General features: G+C 37.9%; 1 protein-coding gene across 6 annotated transcripts in view; it reads left to right on the top strand.

Moving 5' to 3' along the window:
* Positions 1 to 27446, top strand: part of RBFOX2 (RNA binding fox-1 homolog 2) — a 192942-nt gene that overhangs the window by 128337 nt on the left and 37159 nt on the right. For all 6 annotated transcript variants that reach the window (XM_081956659.1, XM_081956658.1, XM_081956657.1 and 3 more), the window contains 2 exons: positions 17686 to 17832; positions 24649 to 24702. In XM_081956659.1, coding sequence (XP_081812785.1) covers positions 17686 to 17832; positions 24649 to 24702 — 201 coding nt within the window. The remainder of the gene's footprint in view (positions 1 to 17685; positions 17833 to 24648; positions 24703 to 27446) is intronic.

The raw sequence follows: 27446 nt of genomic DNA, 5'->3' as shown, positions 1-27446 counted from the left end.
GATCTCCTGCACTTGTTCTTTCAGTAGGAAAGTAATCCATCTGGCTCTTGAGAGATAAATTCATTTGAATTAGTTACAGTTTCTCTTATAGTCTCCTTAAATATTGTAAGCTGCAATTTTCTTCTCCCACTGGTATAATCATGATGCAGCTAAGGCTCAATTTTCCGCCTGAGAGAAGACAAACTCAAAATAGGAATTAAAAAACTCCCATCATCCAGTACTGCTTCATCACTCTCTTCTGTCATATGGATTGCAGTCTCTTTTGCTGTCCTTTTATCTTTATCATGCAAGAATAGCTTTTTGGTTATTTTTTTTTCATCTCTTAACAACCCTCAATATATTCTGAGCTATAGCTTTTTTTTTTTTTTGACAAAGTTCCTGCAGTTTCTGGAGATAACTTGTATTCTTTGGTTACATTTCCCCCTTTCTCTTTTGTATAAATGTCACTTTTCTTCTTCAGCATTTTAATTCTGCATTGAGATTCTCCGATTTTTGCATCTTTTAGGAAGTGTTTGCACCTTCAGTATTTCCTTTCACAAAATTTCTTATGCATCCTGAATACTTTTTCCTTCATTTCCATCCGTTGGATCTATTGTGCAAATGTTTGACTTCCTCCTTCTCTGGATCTTACTGATGGACGAGCAGGGATTAGAACAATATCTTCATTGTATTCCAGGAAGTGGTAGCTTTATAAGATAGCTGGCAGTTTCTGTGCAAGTTCAGGAGAGCTAGCTGATCTGAATTCTGAGCAAATTTAGAAATTGTAGCCAGTCAGATCTAAAACTTTCTCATGCTTTTTTGCATCATAACCCTTTTAGGTGGAGAAAACTTATCTTTCTCTTTATTTTTAGCCCTCTCAATCTCTCAGGAACAAATTTTTGTTTACAGTCCCTGTAAAGATAATTTATTGACCAGGGCTTTCATCTTCCTCCTCCAAGCATAGCTTATTTTTAACTGTCATGAATCTTTTTCTCTTTAAAATTACAAGCATATTTTTATGATTTAGTTTTCAAAGTCTCTCTTTGTTCCTGTAGTTTCCCAGGTTCTCATGTACTGAATCTGTTCCTTACACTGATTTTACAGTCTGATCATTTGTTTTCAAATCAGTTCTTGCTGGCACTCCTTCTCCTTTAATTTTCTAATTTTAACCCATATTTTTCACTTCAATAATTCATGGTCTTATTTCAGAATTGCACGAAGAAGCATTGTGGCTGACCAAATTGCACTCCTCTGCCTTTTGGTTTCTGTAATGTAGCCCTTGTGATCCTAATGACTGTTTTTAAAGTATGTATTTCTTTTGTTGGAAGAAGGTATTAACAATAAACAAAGATTCCCCCCCCAAAAAAAGTCTCCCAACCTATTTCTCAGATTGTCATGCTCATCCAATCTAAATCATGCTACAGTTTCTCCATATCTCCAATTTTCTCATTCCGAGTATACATCAGTATTACTGCACCCTTTTGATTTGTTGCATTGCTTCTTGCAATTTGCATGGAATTGTCAGCTTTCTCTTCAGTCCAAACATTGGACTGAATACACAGTCCTTTTGGTCCATTGTCATAATATGGGATCTCCAGTTACTGCTTGAAGTCCTATCTAAGTTCTATTTGATCCCCTGCACTCACCATCCTTAGAGTATGTAATTTGGAAATTGACTCACCTAATATCTGTAAACATCTTCTAGAAAAATGTGAGAGGTTTCTCGTCCAAGATCTGCATCATCCAACCAAATAAATCTACCTTGCATGTAGTTCTATTTTTTTAAAATAAATGAACCCAGAATTCCAAAGTAGACATTAGGCGGGTTGTCAAAATTTGCTTGAGTAGAATATGTATTCAGAGCCTTCAATAGCATTTTTGTATCCTTCCAGAAGCCTAACGTAGGGTGCAAATCTAGGTTAACTGAGACATGTATCAAACTAGCATACAAAGCACAGAGCAAAACTTCCCCTCAATGAGCAGTGGCACATCCTACTAGGAACCTTGGCTACCTCTGACACTTAACATCTCCTGAGGGACAATTGTACGGTTGCCATGTGGACCTACATCAGGCATTATAGCTTCTACTTATGTTTAGCTAAATTGTCTTTTAGTAGGAAGATTCTACAGAATTTGTCCTCAACAAAAATTAGCAAGTCCTGCTTGTTAAAAGATCACATATATAGAACTAGGCCTGATATATTCCACTCATAGATGAGCTTGCTCTGTTGTACAAAAAATGCTTATACAACAAGCCCAACACACCCTTACCCTATAACTGAAATAGGGACTTCTAACCTGGCACCTAAATTATTTATCTTTATGGAGTTTTCTTATCAACAATATGGAAGTGGCTTGGCATTGTCTTCTAAGCTTAATTTTAAGATAACTTCTCATAAGTGGATTGGCTTTCCTCGTACTTCCAAAATCCACCTTCCCTCGTCCACATTGTGAATTATTCTTAGCTTTACTTCTCCCATTTTGACTTTAAAATTGATGATCCTATCAGAAGCTTATGCTGCCATCAGCATCACACTCAGAATCATTCAAGCTACTCCTATCCTATCTGGGTGCTGATTCTCTCTAAGATATAGCCAGATGTATACAGTTCTGTAAAGATAAACCTGGGTTTTAAAAAAAAAATTCTCTGAAGAGTTGAGTTGCAGGGGATCCAATTAAGGATATGTTCTTCTTGGTTGACATTGTTTTACAGTCTCAAATTGGGCAACATGCTGACAGATTATCAAACTGAAAGCTTTATCTATCTGTTAAGCTGTTGTTAGCTCTTAACTTCCTAATAAAGAACATTATAGTAAGAGCACATGGTGGATTTAATCTTTTAATACTTTCAGGGGTGTTTTTTTTTTGTAGTGAGGCTGGCTAATGATACTTTTAAAAAAAAGATACTTCCTGCAGGAGTACTGTGATTTTGATTTCATAAACCTGAAACTGATTTCAAAAAATAAGGATCTTTAGCATCATGCAGTTTTGTCTGTAAAAAAAAAAACAGCTGACTTCATAAATTAGGAAGAATTTTAAAAAACATAAGAGCAAGTAAAATGACGTGACTGACATTCAGAAACAGGGCACAGTCATAAAATGATAAAAAGACAGTATATCACCTCATATAGTCCAATGTTTGAGGCTAGTACCACAAGCCAAATATAGTAATAGCAGAACAGTGTGTCATTGGTTGGTATAAAAAGTCCTATGAAATAATATGCAGAACAGTAATATCAATTCCAGAAACATGGTTTAAGTTGTTTTGGCATAGGAATACGTGAGACCTGTTGCTCAACAGTGAAAGAGGCAAATCCTGGAAATGAAATTGGATCTTTTCTATGGCAGTGCTAAGCTGCATAGATAGATAGATAGATAGATAGATAGATAGATAGATAGATAGATAGATAGATAGATAGATAGATAGATGATAGATGATAGATAGATAGATAGATAGATAGATATAGATAGATAGATACAGATAGATAATCTTTATCCAGGCTTGTTTTATTTAATAAAGGAGAGGAGAGGATGAATAATATGAGCCTTGACCTTAATTACCAGCTGCTGCCAAGCCTCCCTTTCTTTTTCCATATTAGGAGATAACTTCAATATACTTCATAAAACAGCACTGTTTTTCATCAGCTAACAGGGCTGTAATATGAAGAAGAGCTTCATAAGTCACTTACAAAATGAGTTAGAAAATTGCCTATTTGTTGCCCAACTTACATATTCAAAATAAATTGGAAGTCAATTTGCTACATGCCCATGAAGATATGGATGGATGGAGAACGGACACACATTTCAGTGATAAATGGGTAAATATCCCCAAGGAGTCACAGAAGGTAAAGTTTGAAAAGGTTATTGGAGAATATCTAATCTAGTATCCTGCCCATGTAGGAAGGCAAAACTATAATATCCCTGACAGATGGCCATCCCTGCCACAGTTAAGGTGCGCCTACAACTCAAGACAGACTGTTTTATTATTGAACAGCTGTTAGGTTTATTTTTTCTTATGCTTATCTTAGATCTCATTCCTTGTAATTTAAACCCATCGTTTATTTTTTTTCTGAACAATTCAGACCAATTCTGCTTCATCTTGTACACATCTATCTGCCTGTCATATGCTGCAATCTTCTCTTCTCCAACATCCAACATTTTCAACTGTTTCTCATAGCTTTTCTTACCAGCCTCTTTATTTACCTGGTTGTTGTCTTCTAGTCCTGGTCTTGTCTATTCATCTATCAGATTTATATCCCACCTTTTGGGAGCAGCTCAAAGTGGTATATTTAGTGTTCGCTGTGTACATTTCCTTGCAACAGCAAACTTGTGAGGTAGACTTGGCTGAAAGAAGATGGCTGACCCAAAGTCACCCAGTGACCTTTCATGGCTGACTAGAAACTTCCCCCACCAATCATAATCAAACATCTTAACCACTGTGTCCCGCTCTGCTCAGTGCCCTTCCTAAGATCCTGTACTCAGAACCATACATAATATTCTAAGTGCAGACAGGAGGATACACAATAGGGACAAACATGTCTTGATCTGCTGATGTGGTATAGTACTGCATTTGCTTTATTTTGCAACTGCATTGTACTGTTGGCTCAGATTTAGCTTGTGATCCATCCAGATTCTTTTCACTTGTATTATTGTCCAATTTGGAAAAACAAAACCTTAAGGTATATTCCTTGGCACTTTTCTCCAGCCTGATACAGAGCCACTGACATATATTCGCTGGACATGGTTGTTCAGCCCACTCTATATCCATGTAATGACCTATTTCGCCATCTTGTCTAACAAAATCTTACAGGAGACTTGGTTGCATGCTTTGCTGAAGGCAGGATTCATGTATTTGATCAACTAAACTATCATCCTGGAAAAGGAAATCAAATTGGCTTGAAATGATTTTTTTTTGACTAACCCCTGCTGGCTCCTGCTAACAAATGGATCCATGTTTTAAATACAGGTAGTCCTTGACTTACAATCATTCATTTAGTAACTGTTTAAAGTTACAATGGCATTGAAATAAATGACTTATGACTGTTTTTTTGCACTTACAACCATTACAGTATTCATATGGTCACGTAATCAAAATTCAGATGCTTGGAAACTGACTCATATTTATGACGGTTGAAGTGTCCCAGGATCATGGGTTTTTGCTTTTCATTTTGCAAGCAGAGTCAATGGGGAAGTCAGATTCACTTAACCGTGTTACTAATTAACAAGTGCAGCAATTCATTTAACAATCATGGCAGAAAAGGTAATAATTCACTTAGCATTTTGGGCTCAATTGAGGTTGTACGTCCCTACCTGTTCACTCAAACAGGCTGATAGTTTGTTCCAAAATTTTGCTTATATCATTATATCGTAGGTAGAATGACTCTTACCCAAACCCTCTTTTTTCATCTTTTTGAAGAAAAGAAAAATCTTTTCCCTTTCCCCAGTTACTGTTTGCCATTGCCTTCTTCCTAGAACTGAGAATGAATTGCTCATCCAAAGTTATCCACCTGGCTTCATTCCTAAGGCAAGATTAGAACCCAAAGTCTCTGGGTCTCTGGCCTTGTGCCTTTAACTGTTTAGGCTCTCTGGCATATTTAATCCTGGAAAGCGGGGGGCAATCAAATGAAGGGATACCCGAGAAGAAATGTATAGTGCAGTGCAAACAATAATGGTTTTAGGTTCTTCCTAACACCCAAAGCAAATTCAATCAAATATTTATCACAGTCATAGACGAGGGTAAAACACTAAGAGCACTCCAAAAGCCAATTAATTAAAGGCTTCCCTTCTTTCCTTCCATGCATTCAAGCAGGATCTGACAGTCATTTGTCATGAATACTTCAATTTGGATACTAAGAATTGGGTTAGTGGACTCAATGGTCTAAATAAGTCTATGATTCTCTTACTCTTTGCTGCAAAGAATAAGATCATCTTTCTTCCTTCCTACTAGGTGCTCCTGCTGTTTCCATTGCCAATGACACATTAGCTAATGTTCCACTACTTTCTCGCACTTTCCTTTCTCCCTTGTCTGTCTTCCATTAACAGCCATGTCCATGGCTTTTTCACCACCCCTTTCCCGCAAGCCACAGTTGAGTAGAACAGCAATAGCAATAGCACTTAGACTTACACACTGCTTCATAATGCTTTACAGCACTCTATGAGTGGTTTATAGCTTCAACATCTTGGCTCCAACAATTTGGATCCTCATTTTACCAATCTCAGAAGAATGGAAGAATGAATGAAACTTGAGCTGGTCAGGATTGAACTCCTGGCTATGGGCAGGGTTAGCCTGCAACGCTGCATTCTAACCACTGTGCCACCACAGTTCTATCCCTATCTGATTCAATGCATTGACAAAAACATCTGAATCACAAGTGTTTTGGTTCAGAAATTAACCATCAAAACTATTCCATTAATGGAACAATTAACGGACCAAATCCTTTATGTATCTATAACTATTCTATATCTTTCTCTCTTCATCTTCAGATTATGACTATGCAAGAAAATTAAAGACAAGAGAAATCCAATATGATATTTGCGAATGATAAATATTACCTTATAATCTGCCAACATTTTTCTTAAGTACTAAATCAAGATTAGAGAATATTGGTAGGACCATTGTATGTTAGCATGTCCCTACACTTAGATGACACACCAAGCTAGTTTACAAACGACAGAAGAGAAAGTTGGGTAAGCAAAATCCTTCCAGCCGTATGCCATTTAAAAAAGACAAGTTTGCTATTTAACAATTTTATGGCTAAGTTGAAGAGCCAATGTACCAACTCATGTTGCATCCTTACTCTTCTTCAGAGTATTTTGGGCAAACAATACAAAGATATTTATAATTAGCCTTATAGTTTTTTTGGGAGTTGCAGCTTGTACTAGCAAATACTCTTCTAAAAAGCCAGATATTAGTTATTTGAGTAGAAAGATGTAGAGTAATGGGGATATATGATGAATCCCATAACTTACAACTACTTGAATCTTGCATGGATTAAGAGCTAAACCCATATTTTCCTCCAAAAGGATAGTTTGTATGCAAATTTAAATATTATTCACTGGAAGCAAAGCAGAACTTAATATGGTTTTCTCAGTTCATCCTTCTAAGCCTTGATATAGGGTTGAGACTTTAAAATGTAATGCCTTCTCAACATTTTTTAAATATGTTATGGTTAAATTTAGATTCTTTTAAGAATGTGCAGAAAGTTACACATTGGTAGAGTAAATTTTGAATTATTACATCCTGATTTCCTTGGTAAAGTTGAAAAATCATGAAAAGAAAATAACTTGTTTCAGCAATCAGCAATGCATTTTCCAAATCTGGGGAATAAGTTTAAATATTCCAAAAATAATTGCAAGAAAGAATGCTCTTAGTTTAAAATTTAACTTGGGATTCTGTGGCACATCAATGGCCATTTAAACAATTTAGAAAATTGGATGAATTGTCAGTAGTTTCTTTGATTATCCATTGAAGCCCTAAGCCATCCAGCACTGAAGAACTAAAAGTGTTTGTCTCCTAGTAACAGTCACTGTGCCTGTATAATTTCTGCCCCCCCCCCCCCCAGTAGTAGTTAATTTGGTATAGACAAACATGTTTGGCAGAGAACTGAATATGTTAACACTAATGTCTGCTGAAATGCAAGTTTCATTCTTAATGTTATTATCAGCAAAGCATTTTATTTTGGCCACAGCTGTCACATTTAATTCCAGTATTTAATAACCATTAAATATCTGTAACTTCTTTTATTATAAACATACATCATTTCAGGAGTGTATATTTGCTGCTAATAAGCCTGTTGGGGAAAACTTTTGGGAATCCCAAAAAATCCTTTAAAATGTTGGTCACATTTTCCGGTAGACTCGAGGGAGGGGCGACTCCTGGGATATTCTACAGCCTGATTGATCCAGAAGACTGAGGGAAATCTCTTTTAACCTCCTTCTTTCCCTGTGGTTCCCAGTTCCTCTCAGTCTTTTGGTCCAAGCACTGTTTGAGTTCCCAGAGTGAGTAAAATTTTTAATTGATTAGATATATATATGACTGATCCCTGGAACTGCGGGGGTGTCAGGGCTGCTGGCCAGAGGCTACGATCAGGATGTGGCTATTAATTCAGCTCTGCAAGCCGTACCTTATCGCAACGAGCCGCAGCAAGCCTTTTCAAGCCGCGACTGAAGGAAAAAAGCAGTTTGCAGCGCGTGGAGACTTCTCCCTCTCCTCCTGTCTCACCTCATGGCTCAAGGGATGTGGTTGAGGATCCATTGGAGGGTTCATCTAGGGGATTCCTTCCTCCCCGCACCCTAGCTCCACAGGGCCCTGATACGGGACACTCTGAGGATGAGTTTGAGGATCTGGAATTGCTCCCTGAGAACATTAAGATGCTTATTTCCTCTGTCATTTCAAAAGGGGTTGCCTCTGCAGTTTCCTTGAGGGATCAGCAATCTTATAGGTAGCCTAGGCCCCAGGGGCCTCCTCAGGCCAGAACTCTTCTGATCTTCAGTCTGCGAGGCCTCCTTCTCCCTTAGTAATTAGCGAGGGTTCAGTGCTAGAGGAAGATCCGCGCCAGGACATGGGGTTCTCGGAGGATGAGGAGACTGTTCTCCGGGATCCTCTGGCCTTCCCCAATCTCTTTGCTCCCCCCATGTTTAAACCTTTATTGCCCAAAGCAAAGAAGACCACAAAGCTCGATTCAGGGGATCCTGCCATTCCCCCTCCCAGAGACCCTAACCTGGTCATGTTCTCTAATACAGCGGCTAATAAGGAGGAGGTTCCTGCTCCTCCCCTTTTTCTAGAGGTGGTAAAGAATCAGTGGGCTCGCCCTTCTACCTTTCCCAATCCCGGAAGCAACGACCGCTGCTTCTGCAATATGGAGAAGGCCTTTTCTCAGCCTCTCCAGTTGCCTAACGTTGACCCTCCTATAGCCTCCCTTGCTAATGCTTCCTCAGTAGTGGCAGGGGATGTGGCTGTTAAGTTGAAACTGGAGGACAAGCGGGCGGAACTTACACTACGTAAAAATTTCAACACCTCCGTGTGGGCAATAAAATCCGCTGCAGCTGCCTCCTATTTCAACCGATCAGCCGTCTTGTGGCTTCGTCAGTTGCAGGATCGCATTCCGATCCAGGATAAGAGACTTCATCAGGATATTACAAAAATCATTGCTGCCACGCAGTTCTCTGTGGATGCCACCATAGACGCTATAAAGTACTCATCCCAATGCCGCCAGGACCTTCTTCATGTGGATGATAAAGTTCCAGATACACCTTAATTTGATTGATACCCAAATAATGGAAAAAAAGCAGTTGTGGATTTCACTTAGAACTATGAGTTAGATAGCGTGACTCGTGAGGGGTTTTTGAATTCTAGGTAAGATATGCAGAAAATTACAATACAGTTTCAATTGTAAAGTAGTCACAATTTCTTTCTATAAACAAAACAAAATTTGGTACTAGGGAGTAAATAAATTCATTTATTGCAATTAACTACGTTATGCAAATTGCAATTTTATTTCTAAAAATTCTCACTAATTTTAGTAAATGAATAAATAGTTTATTCAATAAATCTCCAGACTATTACAAGAATACAAAACAATTAAATTTAAAGAATTGAATCAAAGATTTGGAGCCCATCTTGTTTCCTACTTTTATTTACAATTTCCATCTGTTGTATAAGCACATCTTGTCTATGCATCAAAATTAGAGTTAATTTACAGAAAGTCCACCACATGAATCATAAGATAGGGTTGAGGAGCATTGGTCTTGTCATAATTGTTCTCTAAAATCTTTTGGATATTATTTTAGCTGATGTCTGGAACAGCTAAGCAAAATGCTCCAGGTTTCAGTTCTGCCAAATTGGATCTGAACCAGAAGAATTTGGTAAATGTTTTGAGACACAGACAGTGCACATTCCTAGCCAGTGGAAATTTGGCTGTTCTCTTCCTTGACTTGAGATTGGGAAATGTCTATTCAATGTTTACGTATAGTGTCTAGCTGAGAGCTGCTGGTTCTTGCCTAAACAGCTTCAGTTCTAACAATAATTCACCTTAATCCTTGCAGGCAAACCTGATTTTTACTGTACATATTTGATTCCTTTCCAGTTATCATAATAAACCAGAGGGGATAGAATCCCTGCTTTCCAGTCTTAATTTGAAGTTGTATTTTATCTGAATTGAGCTATTGCTCTGATGCTAGAAATTCAAGATTAGCTATGGAAATTTTTCTGTTCTCAACGGTTATCTATTACATGAATAATTTCTCCTTTAATAAACTTTCTACTCTGGCCTGTCTGTGACTAATTTTTTTTCAGTAAAGCTCATTTACATATATATTTCTGTAATTTAACATAGAAGATCTCAGGAGGACAAGATCTGGCCATGGTTGTAATATTCTCTTACTGGTTTTCTGGGATTATGAATTGTGCAGATGTCATGAAGACACCTGATCCAGACATGTCATTTTATTTGAGCCAGCTGTATTCAGTATCCATCAGTTGGTCTGTTAATTTATCTTCCAAGAACAAAGAACAGCCAGAAAATAAATTGTATATATGTATTTTCATTATTTATTCTCAACCCAATATTGGAAATGAATTATATGAAAAACCTTGGGGATCTTTTTATCTGTTAGCAGGATAACACTTTGAATACAGAATGGAATGGGTCCAAATATGATGTGATAGGAGAAGCTGGCAGTTAAAAATGGGCTGAATCCTGAGAGAGAGAGAGAGAGAGAGAGAGAGAGAGAGAGAGAGAGAGAGAGAGAGAGAGAGAGAAAATCAAAATTCTCCCCTCAAATATCGTTGGGCGATGGGCTGCAATTAAGAATGTTAATAACTCATCAATTTTAAGCCAATTTCCTCCCTCTTTTCATCTGGCCCACAGAGTCTTTATGCTTTTTCTACCTTACTTAGTACAAGATATTCCTTTAGTACAAAAACAACATGAGCCAAAGAAAACCCCAATGGTTTTTTTTTCTTTGGTATACTTTCAAGGAGAGATAGATTTTCTGGTCACATTATTTCTCTTTGCCAGTGCAATAATATCCCAGACCTAATAAATACTACTGGTGTTGAATTATGTGAGGAAATTATGATGAATTATACAGGGAGCAGACATAATATGCAAAATTTAATTGGGGATATATAGTGATATGTTATAAGGCAGCGATGGTGAATCTTTTTTGGCTCGCGTGCCATAAGTGGGAGCACAGGGGGGTTGTGCGTAGGCGTGCCACACCCATAATGCAATGCATGACCCACCCAGTGTGCATGTGCGCACTACAGTCATAACCCCCCATTTTTTGCATTCTTTTTTCAACCTCCCCAGGCTCCAGAGGCTTTATAGGAGCCTGGAGAGGGCGAAAAAAGCCTCCTCCCTGGAGGCTCCCCAGAGGCTTCAGGGACCTTCAGGAGGCTTCCCTGAAGCCTCCTTAGGGCAAAAAAAGGCCCTACGAGCAAACCGGAAGTGACTTCAGGTTTGCTTGGAAGGTCGTTTTTAGCACTCCGGAGGCTTCAGGGACCTTCAGGAGGCTTCCCTGAAGCCTCTGGAGCACTTAAAATGACCCTCCGAGCAAGTGACTTCCGGTTTGCTCGGAGGGTCGTTTTGAGTGCTCCGTAGGCTTCAGGGACCTTCAGGAGGCTTCCCTGAAGCCTCTGGAGCACTTAAAATGACCCTCCGAGCAAGTGACTTCCGGTTTGCTCGGAGGGTCGTTTTGAGTGCTCCGTAGGCTTCAGGGACCTTCAGGAGGCTTCCCTGAAGCCTCCGGAGCACTTAAAACGACCCTCTGAGCAAACTGGAAGTCCATTCCCGAACTTCTGGTTTGCCGATAGGGCTGGTTTTTTGTGCTCCGGAGACTTCAGGGAAGCTTATGAAGCCTCCGGGGGCGGCAGGGGGGCTCTTTTCGCCCTCCCCAGGCTCCTATAAAGCCTCTGGAGCCTGGGGTGGGCAAAAAATGGCTTTAAAAAAGAGCGAACTCAGCTGGCCAGCGCGCGCATTAGTAGTTAATTAAAAAGAAAGAAATCCTAGTGTTTTCCACAGTTCTTTTCCTTTTTATCATTGTTTGACTAAATGAGCATTCCAGAACTGCAGCTTAAATGGAAAAAAATACTTCTGACTTTAAAACGTATACCCTAGATTACTGCAAAGAAAAACGTTCTGTGTAAAATTTACAGTCATTTCCATTTTTAATAGATGCTGCCAATTTGTGATTTGTGACCAAACTTTTTCTTGTTAAATGCATGCTCTGACGAAACTATTTTGCTGGTTTCTTCTTTAAACAGAAAATTGTTTCCAGTTTGATAGTATTATTTTAATTTAGGGCTTGTTTTTGTTTTTTGCTGAAATAAATTTGATATAGCAGATAAGTTTTTCAGAAATGATACATGTATGGTAGGCATAACTTTTGCTTTGGAAAGAGCTATTGTTATTTAGATTTCAGTAAGGAGACATGTCTTAACCGCTTTTCCAAATTTTATTCCCAGTACTTCACGGAACCAAAAAACCTGAGAGGTCTATCATTTCAAGGGGAAAATATCATTTCTTTGCAGATTTATATATTATCTGGTAGACTACATGAAACAGAATATCCAAAAAAATCCTGAAAGATACAGGTTTACTTATATTCAAATTTACAGTGAAGGTAAATTCAGGAAGATCCTATTCTTGCCGTTTCCAGTAAGAGCCTCCTGTAGTAAAGCTGTTTTCTCTACCAACATTTACTCAAACATCTCTTTCGATTTCAGATTCTACAATTTATTTGTGGCTTTATTTTTCATTGGTTGCAACCAATAAATGTCCTTTCTAAACTAGTTTTAAATTTCTGTGTAATATTACTCACAAAAAGGTGGATAAGACTTTTTGCTAATAATTCTTTTTCCGTCATAAAGCCAGGTAAGCAGTTAGATGAAACAGACAACACCTAGAAAGTCAAATTCACTGCGTATTTGTTTTAAAGGGGGTGGGGAATTGTCATTTCATTCTCGTTTTCATGTCAAAAAGTGTCTAACGCAAGTAAAAATCCAAAAGCAATTTCAATAATTAATAATCCTTATACATCAGTAAAAACAGGAGAATTATAACAAGATAGCAGTCATGCAAAATTTGCATTAATTTTGAAGAGTAGCTACCGAATGAAGATCTGCCTGGCACCATAAAAATGCCTGTGGAAGAGGTCAAGAGGAGCAGACACATCCCTGGCAATTATTCATACTACCCAAGTGAGACCTGTTATCCTGAACACCACCAGTTTTTACATTTTCCCAGTTCCCTCCCTTTGTCTGCTGCATTTGCGACCAAGAATGAGGATGATGGGCAGAATGTCCAAAGCCATCTGGAAGGCTGTATCAGCTTGCCAATTTTACCATCTGTTGCAAAGAGCTCACAATTTGGAAATTTGCATTAGCCATGCTTCAGAGTGTGAAGAAAAAAAAGCATTTTGAGGAGAGAGACTCCTTGGACGACAAAAGTTAAATAACATCCATGGGTTGTTTTGGGAAACTCTTTACTAGTTGTTATCTGCCCAGATGATGGATGAGATGTCATGCATTCTGTCCTTCCCGGTGGATAATTTTACCCTGGAGAATAGAGGGCTCTGACAGAGTTATAAAAATAAAACTGCCAAGCAATATGATGTCATTTAATCACAAGCCAGCCTCATTGATTCTCCCTTTAGGATGCAGTGCGCATTTGTTTGGAGATAATTTTGTCAGTGTTATGAGGAGGGAAGTGAAAAGCGGCTGTAAATAGTATCTTTGTGATATGATCAGATGTACCTTTGTCAGGAAACTTTTATGTGTTTTGTATTTGAGGCTGATTGAAATTGATTTTTGGTTGAATGGAATTAGTTTATCCCAGCTGTTTGGTGTCTTGTTTTGCATTGCGTGGCTACAGATGGTAAGGCAGAGTTAGTGTTATATTCATTGCTTGATTGAAGCAAAGCCAAAAGCCACTCTTGCTGCGCTCAGCACACTGCCTTATGAATGTTGCTGCTGAAGGGTTTTTGTGAGTTCTGAAAAGCTCATGGACAAGTCCAAGGTCATGTCTAGAAGAGAGAAAGTAGAAGAAAAGAGCCTGGTGCTAATTGCAGTGTCTGGAGAATTTTCCCTCCCTCTTAGATATTTCTTAGTCCCTTATATTCAGTGTCCTTAAATTAAATCAAGGAAAAACATCAATTTGCTATTTCAGTGAAGAGGATTCTTAAATGTTAGGACAAATATAAATATGTTGCTGTGTCAGATTATTTCAGCTGGATAGATATTAAAATAGAAATTGACTCAAAAAATAAATTTTCCATTTTGTATTTTTCCCCCTCCTTGAGATAGTAGATTATATATAACAATCCCCTGCACTTTTTTGGTGGGGGGGAATCCTTCTAAGCAATGTTGTAATGTAGGTAGATTAAAAGATGCTGATAAACCTTCAATTTACAAACACAGCAGGGACTTTGAATTCTGTTCTCCCTACTTTAAGTCCACTGTAAAGTACATCTCTTTTTAAATCGTTCAATATTAATTATTTAAAATACATTTAACTAAAAACAGTTAATCATGTAAATTAATTGGAATGGCTAAACTACAACATTTTTGAATTAATATTAGAATATTAGAAATAGGAATCATTTCATTGTGCTTTCTTTTATTATAACTGCATTGAAGACTGATCTAGTTCTAAATGGACATTGCATTGGCATCCTTCAGTCTCATAAGACTATGGTATTGTGGTCTGGAAAGAGGTAAAGTTGGAGTGTCCTTTCCAGAGCACGAGGTCTGGGTAGATTAATATGGAGGATAGACTGTTACCCAAGCAGCAGATTCCCCCTCTCCACGTCGCTGAAATAGTCCAATGGACCAACAGAGCCAATACAATGGTTCCAGCTGCGTCACAGGAGTTCCCAGAACGTGGTTGTACACAGTCACAAACTGCTTCCGGGACTCCTGATCCGGATTTTCCCTCGAGGTTGACTCCCGAAGCTTTTCCAGTAGTGGATATAGCCACAAGCAGTGAAGCTTTGTAATCAGAGTTTCCCTTCTCCTAGAAGATGGTTCTGCTGCTTTATCTTCTGTTGGGTCGTAGAGCCCTCTTCCGCCTTCTTCTGTAACCCTGGAAAGGGGCCTCACGAAATGCTACCAACCGGGCTAGCTGGACCAAGGTTTTTAAAGGAGGTGTTACTCCTCCATCACTCACCCTTTATCCTGGCTTGCGACAGGCAGAACCTGGCTTCCCAAACATTGGGCCCAGGATTTTAAATGGACATATTTTTCAGATATTACCAAAACTAGATTTCTTAATACTGCTGATTTCTGGGTCATAACAGGATTTGCATACATTTAGAAATTATTGAAATAATGATTAAATAAGTTTTTGGTTCCTTAGCTCTTTAGACCTGCCTTCCTAAACTGAGTCTCTCTAGGTTTTGGAGGGTTTTTTAGGGACCACTGAATTTATGGCATCAGATAAGGAAATATATTTTCTTTCAGCAAGACACATCAGTCCCAGTGTAAAAAAGAATGTGTAAAATATATGTAGGCAAGGTATCTATGCATATGCACAAATATCTTGAGAGCCAATCTAGTGATTAAGGTACCAGGCTAGAAAGCAGGAGACCATGAGTTTAAGTCCTGCCTTAGCCATAAAAGTCAGCTGGGTGCCTTTAGGCCAGGGGTGTCAAACTCACGTCGTCTCAGTGGCATCACGTCACATGTCGTGACTCCCCCCCCCCTTTGTTAAACTGGGTGTGGGCATGGCCACCACGTGGCACTTCTGTCCCGTGAGCCATGAGTTTGACAACCGTGCTTTAGGCCAGTCACTCTTTCTCAGCTAAGTCCACCTGACAGGATTGTTGTTCTTGGGAAATAGGAGGAGAAAGCTGTGTCGGATATGTTCACCACCTTGAGTTGTTTGCAAAATAATAAAGGCAGAATACAAATAAATGAATACAAATAAATAAATAATTGAATAAAAATAAGGAACTAAAACACAGTAAAGTTATTTAAGTAATTGTTAAACTCTTCTGCTAACATAGTTCTCACAATGATTAATATAAGTTTCATTAGAACCATAATTTCTAATTAAGGCAGTAGACCAGGGGTCCAATAAACTCAAGGCCTGCAGGCCTCATCTGGCCCGCGGGATGCCTAGATCTGGCCTGTGGGGCCGCCCTGAAAACAGTAAAGGAATGGCTTCATTGCGGCCTTCCCAAGCTTTGTTTTCAGTGGCAGAGGGTTGCAGGAGGCCATTGCGGCTGAAAATGGAACTCAATGAGAGCCGTGTGCAGCCCTCCCGAACTTTGTTTTTGCTGGCAGAAGGTTTCAGGAGGTACTCGCAGACAAAAATGGAAATCGGGATCCAATTTTCACTGGCACAGCCCTCGGGTCACTACAGGCACTGCCAACACGAATGCCCACCCTGGTCACGGCCACCACCCCCCACCCAAGGTCAAACACAACCCAGCCCTCAACGAAATTGGATTTCGACACCCCTGCAGTAGACTAATGAGTTGATATTGCTGACCAAATGATAATTGCATCTAACAGTCTCTTTATTGGCAGAGGGCGGGCATTTTCATTTTGGTGAAGCAGCAACAAATAGAAAAAGTCACAAGGCAGTGCATCTTGTTGATTTCTTTTTTTTTTCTTCTATTGATATAGATATAATATAGAGGAGAAGCAAAGTTAGGATACCGGAGTGTACTGGGAAATGATGGGCTTGTCCCCAGCGAAGTTAATTTAATGTTACTTAAGTCCTTGAAATCTACTATATTTGGTTTGGAGCTTGATCTTGTTTGCTTGTTGGACTCTGACATTAGTGACACCCCAATTCCAAATGTAGTAGCATTTTTCCTGCTGAAATGCAGATCTATAATTAGGGTGATTTACAATACAATACAATTCTACCACCCTTCTGCTTCCTGAGTTGTGTAGGTGGGGGAATAATGGAAAGAATCAAATAGATTTTGAGGTGATGACGTAACAATTGTTTTGGGGAATCATATATTGGAAACAATGGGGGATGAGTAGGTATTTGGTGTGAGTTCACAGATTGCTTCCCAGTCCATAAAATTGCAGTGCAGCACTTGTGTACGACAGCATGGGGTTAAAGAGATATTTAATTATAATGTGATTATAATTGTACATTATGACAGAAGTTATTTGTGAAACAGTGACAGGATCTCATTGCTATCATACATGTAGGCAGACCAAATGGTCTCAACTTTAGCCTCATTTTTAATTTACAAATAACCTACACCATATAGGGTGGCTTGAAGTATTGCAACAAGATAAGGCCAGTGTTATCTTTTAAATACACTAAAATGCCATGTAATAACTATTAACAATTGAAAACTTTTAGCACTGGAATATTAAAAGCTAAAAGATAATGGAAGCATGCCAGTAGGCTTTTAAATTTAAGCAATCAGGACAAGGTTAATTTCACAATAGGCCAATTTATTAAACCTGGTAGAAACTGAATATATTATTTGAAAAAAAAAAGTGTTGGCTTCAATTTACTAATTTACATGAACTGCATTGAGAGTCCGATAATTGCCTTATGGAAATTTTCTTACTATTTGTTATCTCTTATCTTTTACATCAACATAAGACTGCTGTTTATTGGAACTGTTTTTATGAAAATTTACTCAGTTACTAAATTGATGTAGATACTTTAATGTGCAAAACATGAATTAATTAATTAATTAATTAATCGTGGCTGATTTTTGTGATTGCAGCAGACAGAAGGAGGGGCACAGACAGATGGCCAGCAGTCGCAGACACAAAGCAGTGAGAATGCTGAGAGCAAGTCTACCCCAAAGCGGCTCCATGTGTCCAACATTCCCTTCCGTTTTCGGGATCCTGACCTCCGGCAGATGTTTGGGGTATGTTAGCAGTATCCACAGCTAGAAATCTAATATTGATTGATTGATATCCCACTTTATTAATTTTACAAATCTCAAGGTGGTGAACGTATCCAACACACCTGCCTCCTCCTCCTCTTCTCCCCCACAACAGCAAACCTGGATTGAACTGAGAGAGAGAGAGACTGGCCCAAAGTCACCCAGTTGACTTTTACGGCTAAGGCAGGATTTGAACTCATGCTCTCCTGCTTTCTAGTCTGGTGCCTTAACTATTAGACCAGGCATGTCAAACACGCAGCAGGCCCTGCCCATCCCAGCCCCGCCAAGGCAAAAACGATCCTGATATGTCACATTGATATGGCTCACAACACAATCAAGTTTGACATCCCTGCACTAGACCAAACTTCCAAAATTTCAAATAACCCCGTGTCCAATGCTTCTGGATGGTCTTCTTAGGATTGCAGATGTTTTCCCACACTAGTAATGAAATGCACTTATATGTGGCTCTAAGTCAGGGGTGTCCAAACTTGGCAACTTTAAGACTTGTGGACTTCAATTCCCAGAATTCCCCAGCCAGCTGGCTGGGGAATTCTGGGAGTTGAAGTCCACAAGTCTTAAAGTTGCCAAGTTGGACACCCCTGCTCTAGGTGCTAATGTATGAGTGGGAATTAATTATTCCTTAATGGCACAGGTACTCCTCAACTTACAACTGTTCACTTAGTGACCATTCAAAGTTACAACACCACTGAAAAAGTGACTTATGACTATTCTTTACATTTCTGACCATTGCTGCATCCCCATGGTCCCGTGATTTATATTCAGATGCTTGACAACTGACTCAGGTTAATGATGGTTACAGTGTCCTGGGGTCATGTGATCCCCTTTTGCGACCGTCTGACCAGCAATGTCAATGGGGAAGCCAGATTCACTCAACAACCGTGTTACTAATTTAACAACTGCAGCGATTCACTTAACAAATTTGTCAAGAAAAGTCATAAAATGGGGCAAAACTCACTTAACAAATTCCTTACTTTGCAACATAAAGTTTGGGCTCAATTCTGGTTGTGAGTCAAGGACTATTTGACTTTATTTTCTGAAAATTGTCTTGGTCTTTAAGATGTTCTTGAAACTACTAAAAAGAGGGCCAGTGTATTTTATTTTTCCATCAGACAGGGCTGGATTCGCACTTTAAACATGTTTCAACTCTGTCTGTTTTAAGCTGCCTTTTTTGATCATTGGCTAAAGCGAATTGATAGAGAATGATTTTTGAGAAACAGTAAGTGCATTAAAGAACTGTGTGAAAAAGATTTGCTTGAGTTATATCTTATACTTGGATTTTCATAGCTTTTAAATAAATCTAAATAAAGGTTATTGGCAAAACAGAGAAGATAGCAGCTATGATGGGCACAAAATAAATAGAATTATCAAATTATAGTCACTTTTTATTTGCTGTTCTTACTTTTTAATAATTTTATTCATTTTCTTACTTTCATTACTATTCTACCATTTCCCAGATGAAATTCATACAGTTTCTGTGGTTGTCCTATTTCCCTCCAGCATATTTTGTTCTCTTTGCAGCAGTTCTCTGTAGTAGATTATTCACTTGCTTTCTCAGTGTATAGTTACATGAATCTGAATTTTGCCAGTCCTAGTCCAATACCCACTGGTGTACCACACTGCCTCTCATTCAAAAATAGAAGAAAATAAGATGCGAAAATGATTGGTTCTTGATCCTGGAACAATATTTAGTGACTCCATAGTGAGTAACCATATTTCTGCATTAAAGAAAATGACACGCAGACTTGATGAAACTCAGCACAGTTGAGTCAGAGCAAAAATCTGTCTTGCTATTGAGTTTAATAAACAAAGCATAATGACTTAGCAATCTGGTTTTAGTCCATTTAATTTTATATTTGGGTGTGTATTGTTAGTAACCCACTAATGCTGAGGAGACATTGACCGGAAAATATTGTGTTTGCCTCTGCCAAGAATAATAGAACAGTAATATATTTAACTGCTGTGTTTTTGTAGTCCCATGACATGCTCCTCTCTATTGCCCCATGGCTAGGATTTTACAATCTGGCAGCTGGAGCTTCTGAGATGAATATATCTACAGCTATCAGTTACAGCCAGATCTATAACAAGGATCCTAATCCATCCCATTCCCTCTTGTTTAGACCATCAGGGATATAGAATAGTAGATGTTTGCAGTATTTCAGCTTATTTTCAAAGTATTCGACTTGGTTTGTGTCCATTGACTAAACGTTTGTGTAAAATCAAATAACAACAGTGTAATAAACTAAAATGTTAAAAAGATATGGCACACTTTTTCACAACCTAGACTATATTGCCAAAAGTATTCGCTCACCCATCCACATAATCAGACTCAGTTGTGAGCGAATACTTTTGGCAATATAGTGTAATTGTACCCAGAGTTTCCTTACAGTGATCATGACTAAATAGTATTTTGTTGCCATTTAAAAAAAAAATTCTAAGGAGTTATCAGCTAATAGATTAGCTGATAATACAAGATAGTCCTTGACTTACAGCCATTCATTCATTTAATGACCATTTGAAGGTAAAGCAGCACTGGAAAAAGTGACTTATGACTGTTTTTCTCACGACCATTGCAACAAACCAATGGCCATTGCGATCAAAATATGGACACTTGGCAACTGCCATGTGTTTAGGATGGTTGCACTGTCCCAGGGTCATATAATGGCCTTTTGCGACTTTCTGATAAGCAGAGTCAATGAAGAAGCCATATTCACTTAACAGCCATGTTACTAACTTAACAACTACAGTGTTTCACTTAACCACAAGAAAGAAAGTTGCAAAATGGGGCAAAACTCACTTAACAACAGTCTTGCTTAGCAACAGAAATTTTGGGCTCAAGTGTGGTCATAGGTATTCACTTCCGTGGTACAATTGGAGTGTTTTTCAAGGAATAGTGATGATAATTTTGAGCACTATATATGGCGCAATGTACAACCACAGAACATATGTTGATTCAACAACACCTTCTATGCAGGGACAAATTCAGTCCTTAAAAGGCGAGTTTGCTGTAACTTCTTTCCAGAAGCACTGAGAGCAAGGCAATGAACCTGCGAGAATAAAATGAAAGCTCTTCTGTGAGGGACAGAGAGAATATTATATAAATATTTTGCTTTATTAAGTCATTCAGCAGCATCTGTAATATATGTTTTAGTTTTTGCTCTTAGTATTAACAAGTGGTTTTCTGCTTCTGATATCATCTGAAGAGCTACTGCCTGCCAGAATGGCTTTATTTTGGGGGCATTTATACAAGCCATTTTAAGGCTTAAGATAGCCCAAAGGGTGGAACAAAGAAGCAATCAGTAATCCAGACCTTAATTCCTGCCAGTACAGAATTTTTGTACAGGGTAATTTCAGTTTGACAGTATAATATTTGGATGAAGTATATACTCAGATACATATTAGCATTTTGTTTTGAACAAGAAAGCTTTCCTTTGGATGAATCACATGAAAGAAGCTTCCTTGTTGCTATATGACTACCTTACAAAATAAAACACAAGTGAAAAACAGCAATACTAAATATGGTTGGGGTGCTACAGAAGATACAAAGTTGGTAAAGGCCTGTCTAAACATACTGGTATGTTTAGGAGCCTTTATCAACACATTGAATAAATCCTTTATTTTATTTAAAAGAACAAGTTATCTTATTTTTAAAATCTAAAAGTATACAGTATACAATAGCTTATTATTCTGCACACAATGTTAGTCACAAGACATACCATATTATTCCTTCATCCTTTGAATTGTATAGGTTTCATTTTTTTGTATTCCTTTCCAGTTTTTGGTCTTTCTTGTATTTTTGATATTTTTAAAAATTGTTTAAATGTTTTTACATTGTTCATCCTGCAAAGATATATTTAATATTAGGTTTAATACAATATTATTTAACAGCATCTATCAATTCTATGTTCCAATTCTATCAATTGGAAAGGATTTGATAGGTGAACATAAATGCCAAACCCAGCCCAAACATCTGCCAACAACAACAATAATAATAGCAGCAACAAAAATAATGCCTTATTAGATATCCTCAGTGAAAAATAATATTGGTGGTTTAAAAAAGTATGTTGTGTAGTTGTACCCTACAATGACTTCATGGAAAGTACAATGTTTGGAGTTTGACAATGAAGTAGACTAGAAATGGCACAGTTAAAGAAAAGAGCTTCTGATTGCAGGGATGGCTATCATAACATGTAAATACTGTATTTACGCAGTAATCTGTATGGGAGTGTGCAAAGGACATTCTAATCTCTAAACCCAAAGCAGTATTTCTTAGTTCACTAAATAGCTTGAGCCACTTGTTGTCAGGCTAATCTATTTAAAAGATTGTTGTAAGGATAAAAGCATGCTTGTATTTAAACCTAAATAAAATAATGCAAATAATTTAATAAGTATTAAAGATTTTATGGAAAAGAGTAAGATGGAAAAGCTTTGGGAAATAATATAACTATGCAGTATATTTACCTCCAGAGAATGGCATTCTAAAACCGAACTTCTGTTCAAAAAGTAAACTTTTAAAACCCCATTTGATAGAGATGGGCCAAAAAAAAAAAAAGAGTTTTAAGTCATTAGGAATTTCAAAGTGAAAGGCTGATATGTGCATTTCGCTATTGTATGTACTTGGTTGAGCACCTAAAATTAAAATCAGAAATATTCCTTTCCCTAAAGAAACTTCTTGGTCATAGCAGGGGTGGGTTCCTGCCAGTTCTAACCTCTTCTATAGAAGAGGTTCCACAAATCTACAGTGCCATTTAGAACCGGTTCCAGCTCCCTCCCCCCGCCTGTCCGCACATCATCAAGATGAAGAGCAAGAGGAGGAATTCTGGGAGTTGAAGTCCACAAGTCTTAAAGCTGTCAAGTTTGAACACCCCTGGGTTTTTTTTTCTAAAGAGTTAGGGGTGCAAGGGTCTTGTAACTTGACAGCTTTAAGACTTGCGTGCTTCAAATGCCAGAGTTTCTGAGCCAACATTTTGGTTGCTAAGCAAGAGCGTTATTAAGTGAGTTTCACCACATCTTATAAGTTGGCCATGCCCACTCAATCACATGGCTGCCAAGCCACTCCCACTCAGTCACATGGCTGGCAAGCCACTCCCACAAAGCAGGCCACACCTACAGAAGAGGTTCTAAAAAAATTTAAAACCCACCACTGGGTCATAGATTATTTAAATTAATGTAACTTTGTTCTGTGAATGCTGCTTATTTAGCCAAAACAGCAACTAGTGAACTGTTGAGTGGTGTGAGTTCATTCAGGGTTTGTAAAAGCAAAGAAAATACCTTGTGGAAAGGGAGTGGTGGAAGGGTAGCCCTATGATGGCTTGATTGAAGAAAGAATCTCTTTCCCAAATTTTGAAGTGGGGAGTAGAATAGAATGGCTAGAAAAGGGCAATAGTAGAAATTACGCTTAGGTACTTGAAAAGGTGGCTTGGGTCCCACTTACTGCATTGACAACGAATTCATTCACTGTGGGCAGCCTCCTACTTAAAAATAGCTTTTTCATAATCATTGTTTCCGTGTGTGTGTGTGTGTGTGTACACACACACATTCATATATACATACATACAACACTGTATATAGCTTTAGTTATGTAATCAGATTTGACTGCCACGAACAAGAGAGAAAAATCAGTGGACTTGCAGAAACCTTACAGTTTCCAGAATAACAATACCATATTTTTCTGAGTATAAGACACATCAAGACTTTGAAGAGGCAAATTTTAAAAGGAAATGTTTTGCACTCTGCAGACCTCCCAAAATCAGCCCATTTTTTCGTGAAAACGGGCCCATGTTTTCTTTTTAAAAAGGGTATTCATAGCTTTTAGGAGGCTTGTAGAGTGCTCCCGGGGGCTGGGGGGCAAAAACGAGCAAAAAATAGCCCATTTTCCACTCATTTTTGCCCTCCCCAACCCCCAGGAGCACTCTGGAAGCCTCCTAAAGGCTATTCACGGCCATTTTTGCAAAGGGGGTGGGATTTCAGGAGGCAAAAGACTCTGTATTCAGTATATAAGACACACCCAGATTTTCACTCTCTTTTTTGGGGGGGAAAGGTGCGTCTTATACTCTGAAAAATATGGTAATTAGAAAAGGTTGAAGAGGTGTATGAAGCCCAGGAGAACAGCCTGAAGAAGACTGAATATGAGAATTCCAAGTGGCTGTGGAAGATGGATAGTATGTTAAAACTGTGTATATAGGGAATGGCATGGAGGTGATGCTGGCTGGAACACTCCACCAGTAAAAAAAGAAAAGAAAAAAATATGGAACAATATATTTATAAACCAGCCACCATTGCTTATTGCAATTGTGAATAGTCTTTTGTTACCTCAATAGAAGATAATATACGAAGAGACAGGAGTTCTCTGAAGATGGGCTCCAGCACGAATCCGAAAGCTCAGAAGATAAAATGTCTAATCCCGATGACCAACCCCGATTGGATCCTGCAAAATTATCCTGGGACACGTATATTTACCTTCATTTGTAATATATGAAGAGAATATATAGTGCCCCTGATGATGTTATCGAGTTGACTAATGACACCTCTTCAAACAAATAATCAAGTTCAGAGAACACTAAGGATTGTACCTTTTGTTACTTTATATTTTACATAAAGTAAAATATCGCAGACTGTGAGGCTTATAAACCTGACAACCAAAAGAAATTCAATAAATAACAAATGTTAAGTCTAAATTCATTTTAAAATATTTTCAACTATGCATTCAAAAGCATTTCTTTCTCAGCCATGAAAGATAAAGGATGCTGAATTAACAAATCAAAATAATTTTTTTTATAGCAATTTGGTAAAATCCTTGATGTAGAGATAATCTTCAATGAACGTGGTTCCAAGGTAAGTTTTGTTTCTTTATCTACCCTGTACCCATTTCTCTCCTTTACCAGTCTACTCCAGTTGTCAAGATAAAGCAGCTTCCTTCCTAGATATTCTGTAAAGAGAGAAAAGGAACTAGGCACTGGGTTGTCTAGAGCTGCTATTCCATATAATTGTAGGTGTTGCATATAATCGATAAGTATCTTCAATAATAAATTCATAATTTTCCTTTTGAAATAATCAGATTTCTCCAAACTTCTGAAAATAAAAAGAGGCACTGAAGCTATGAGAGTCAGGTTTTGTATTAATTTTTTGTTAATTTAAAATGCTTGTGAAAGAAATGCTATAAAAAATTTAGAAATATTTTATATATGGGATAAGAATTATCTTGTGTGGAAAAAAAAATTAAATGCCCACCTGATGTTGCAATAATCCTGCAGTGTTGCAAAGATGCTGCCCCATCCTCTTACAATGTCTGCAAAAGCTTGCAGCTTTTTAGAAAGGTGTAGTTATTCAAAATAGAAGCTGTTCAGAATGATGTAAGTTTTTTTTTTTTAAGAGTTAACTTTCAGGAGAGCCAATGGCAAACCTTATAGTCCTAAGTGTAGCAATTTTAAGTGTTGCTTGTCCTAACCGGTCATCATCATGAAACCAATGTCCCCTCACTGAAGAATTGATGTGATTCTCTCTCTGCCCAGTAGGTCCAGCACTGGAATAGCAGGGAGTGTTTCAGGTCAGGAGCAAGGCGCATTGGCAGAGCTCTGTGGGGGAAGCTTGCACAGTGCATGTCTCTACTATGCTTGACTTAATCAATGCTAAGTTTTCCACTTTTTATTAAAAATGAATATCTGTCCCACACCCTCACTCCATCACATCATAGTGATAAGGCATAGCTAGGTTATATTTGTATATCCTGTTTTTGAGATTGATCATCTACACAGAGTAGCTCCATATGGATGTTTATATACAAGATTATGTTGTTAGCGTATTAGATTTCCTATGTATTATCTGAAAACCAGAAAAGAAGGGATATTTACTACTTGTACATTATACAGTACATACAATACATACATTTAGTATTGGAACTAATTTATCTCATAGCTTAGTTTATAAAGATAGAGGGTAAAATTGATGCAGCACACAATTATTTTAAGTTGTGAAGAGCTGCAAACTGCACTGAACCACATGCTTTCTATTACTCATGTATCCACTGTATATGTTTGAACGATGAAGTGAAAAGTGTATTATGTCTGACCACTACACTTCAGTATACACTTCAGTATACCTAGGCTCTTGGAAATGGCTATATAAGTAAGTAAACCAGAGATGTAAAACATTTTTGGATTAACAGGAGACTGGTTAGAATGCCGTAGGCTAGCTATTTGAACTATGTCACCATTAACAAGTTCAGGATCTTACATTTATTGTCTTTCACAGAATGGAAGCAATCTGCTGTTTTATAATTACTAAATAACATGCTATTCTGTACCGTTTAGATCAGTGTTTTTCAATCTTGGCTACTTTAAACCATGTGGAGTTCAACTCTCAGAATTCCCCAGCCAGCATACCGGAAAAATATTTTTGTCTGCACTCATATAAATCTACAATTTTATGCTGTGTACATCTGAGTTTATATGTCCTTATTTTGATACACACTCAGATATACTGGGTTGCTTCATTTTTCATTCTTAGTGAAGGATTAGCAGCAGACTAGTGCATGCTTCTAAGATCACATTCACTAACTGCTCTAATGAGTAAGGAAAGATACCAAATTATATAAATCCAGTCTATGGCTTGTTTAGCATTTTGCATGAGAGACTTCTGGTCAGAAGGAGTCAGAAAGCTAAAACAAAACATGTATTTTCCCAATACTAAGCAAACCATGGACAGGCTTGTTTGTTAATTCATTATTTATAGTTGCTCTCAGGGGGGACTTGTGTATGTGATTTGTGTAGCATGCTGCTTTTTCACTGTGAAGCCATAATAAGCCATAAGGCCATTCAGTCCTTACGTTTGAAATCTTCCACAAATTATAATATTCTAATAATTATTGAACTGCAAGTAAATAAACCAAACTTCTGGTTTTCAGATAATACAAAACCTGTTAAAATTAAATGATAGTTGTTTGCCCCTTTTCTTTCATCTAGTAAATATTTAGCTCATAAAGACATTGATCAAGTTCTTTTCCATTTGGGGGTAAACATTTCAAACACTTGCCTCTCAAATTCACACCAATTCAAAGATTCAAATGAGACTGTTTTATACACGGTGAATAGTATAAGTAGGAATCCCTAAGAGTGTTTGTGTTTATGGCATTTTTTAAAAATTGAATTGGGACATTTTTAAAGAAGCTTAGATTCCCAGTGGAGAAGCACAATTCTTTCTAGGGACCCTTCACTTATCACTCACTTCTTCTGCAAAAAAAAAAAAAAAAAGTATGCCAAAACTTGAATGCTTGTATCCTACCCTGTGGTTTCTATTCTAACCTAATGATATGGAACCTTTCTCCTCCTCCTCCTCTTTCTTGGGAATCGGAAAGCAGATGCTCCCCGCTGCCTGCCTTGTGCTGTGTTCTCAGTATTACCCTCCCCCTTCCTGGGTTTCTCAAGGGTATATTCTTCAATATGTGAATGTTTAAAAGGTGAAAATGTAAAATCCAAATTGCTCTGGGTATGCCTACACCCATTCCCTCTATGGAATGAGCAGATCTTTATCCTTTCATAACTGTGGCAAAGGCCCTCTGCCAGATATGTCCAGTGTTGGAA

The sequence above is a fragment of the Natrix helvetica genome, assembly GCF_964273705.1.
Source record: "Natrix helvetica genome assembly, chromosome: 6".
NCBI classification, from domain to species: Eukaryota; Metazoa; Chordata; class Lepidosauria; order Squamata; family Natricidae; genus Natrix; species Natrix helvetica.
The sequence above is the reverse complement of the archived record's forward strand: the minus strand, read 5'-3'. Positions and strand labels throughout refer to the sequence as shown.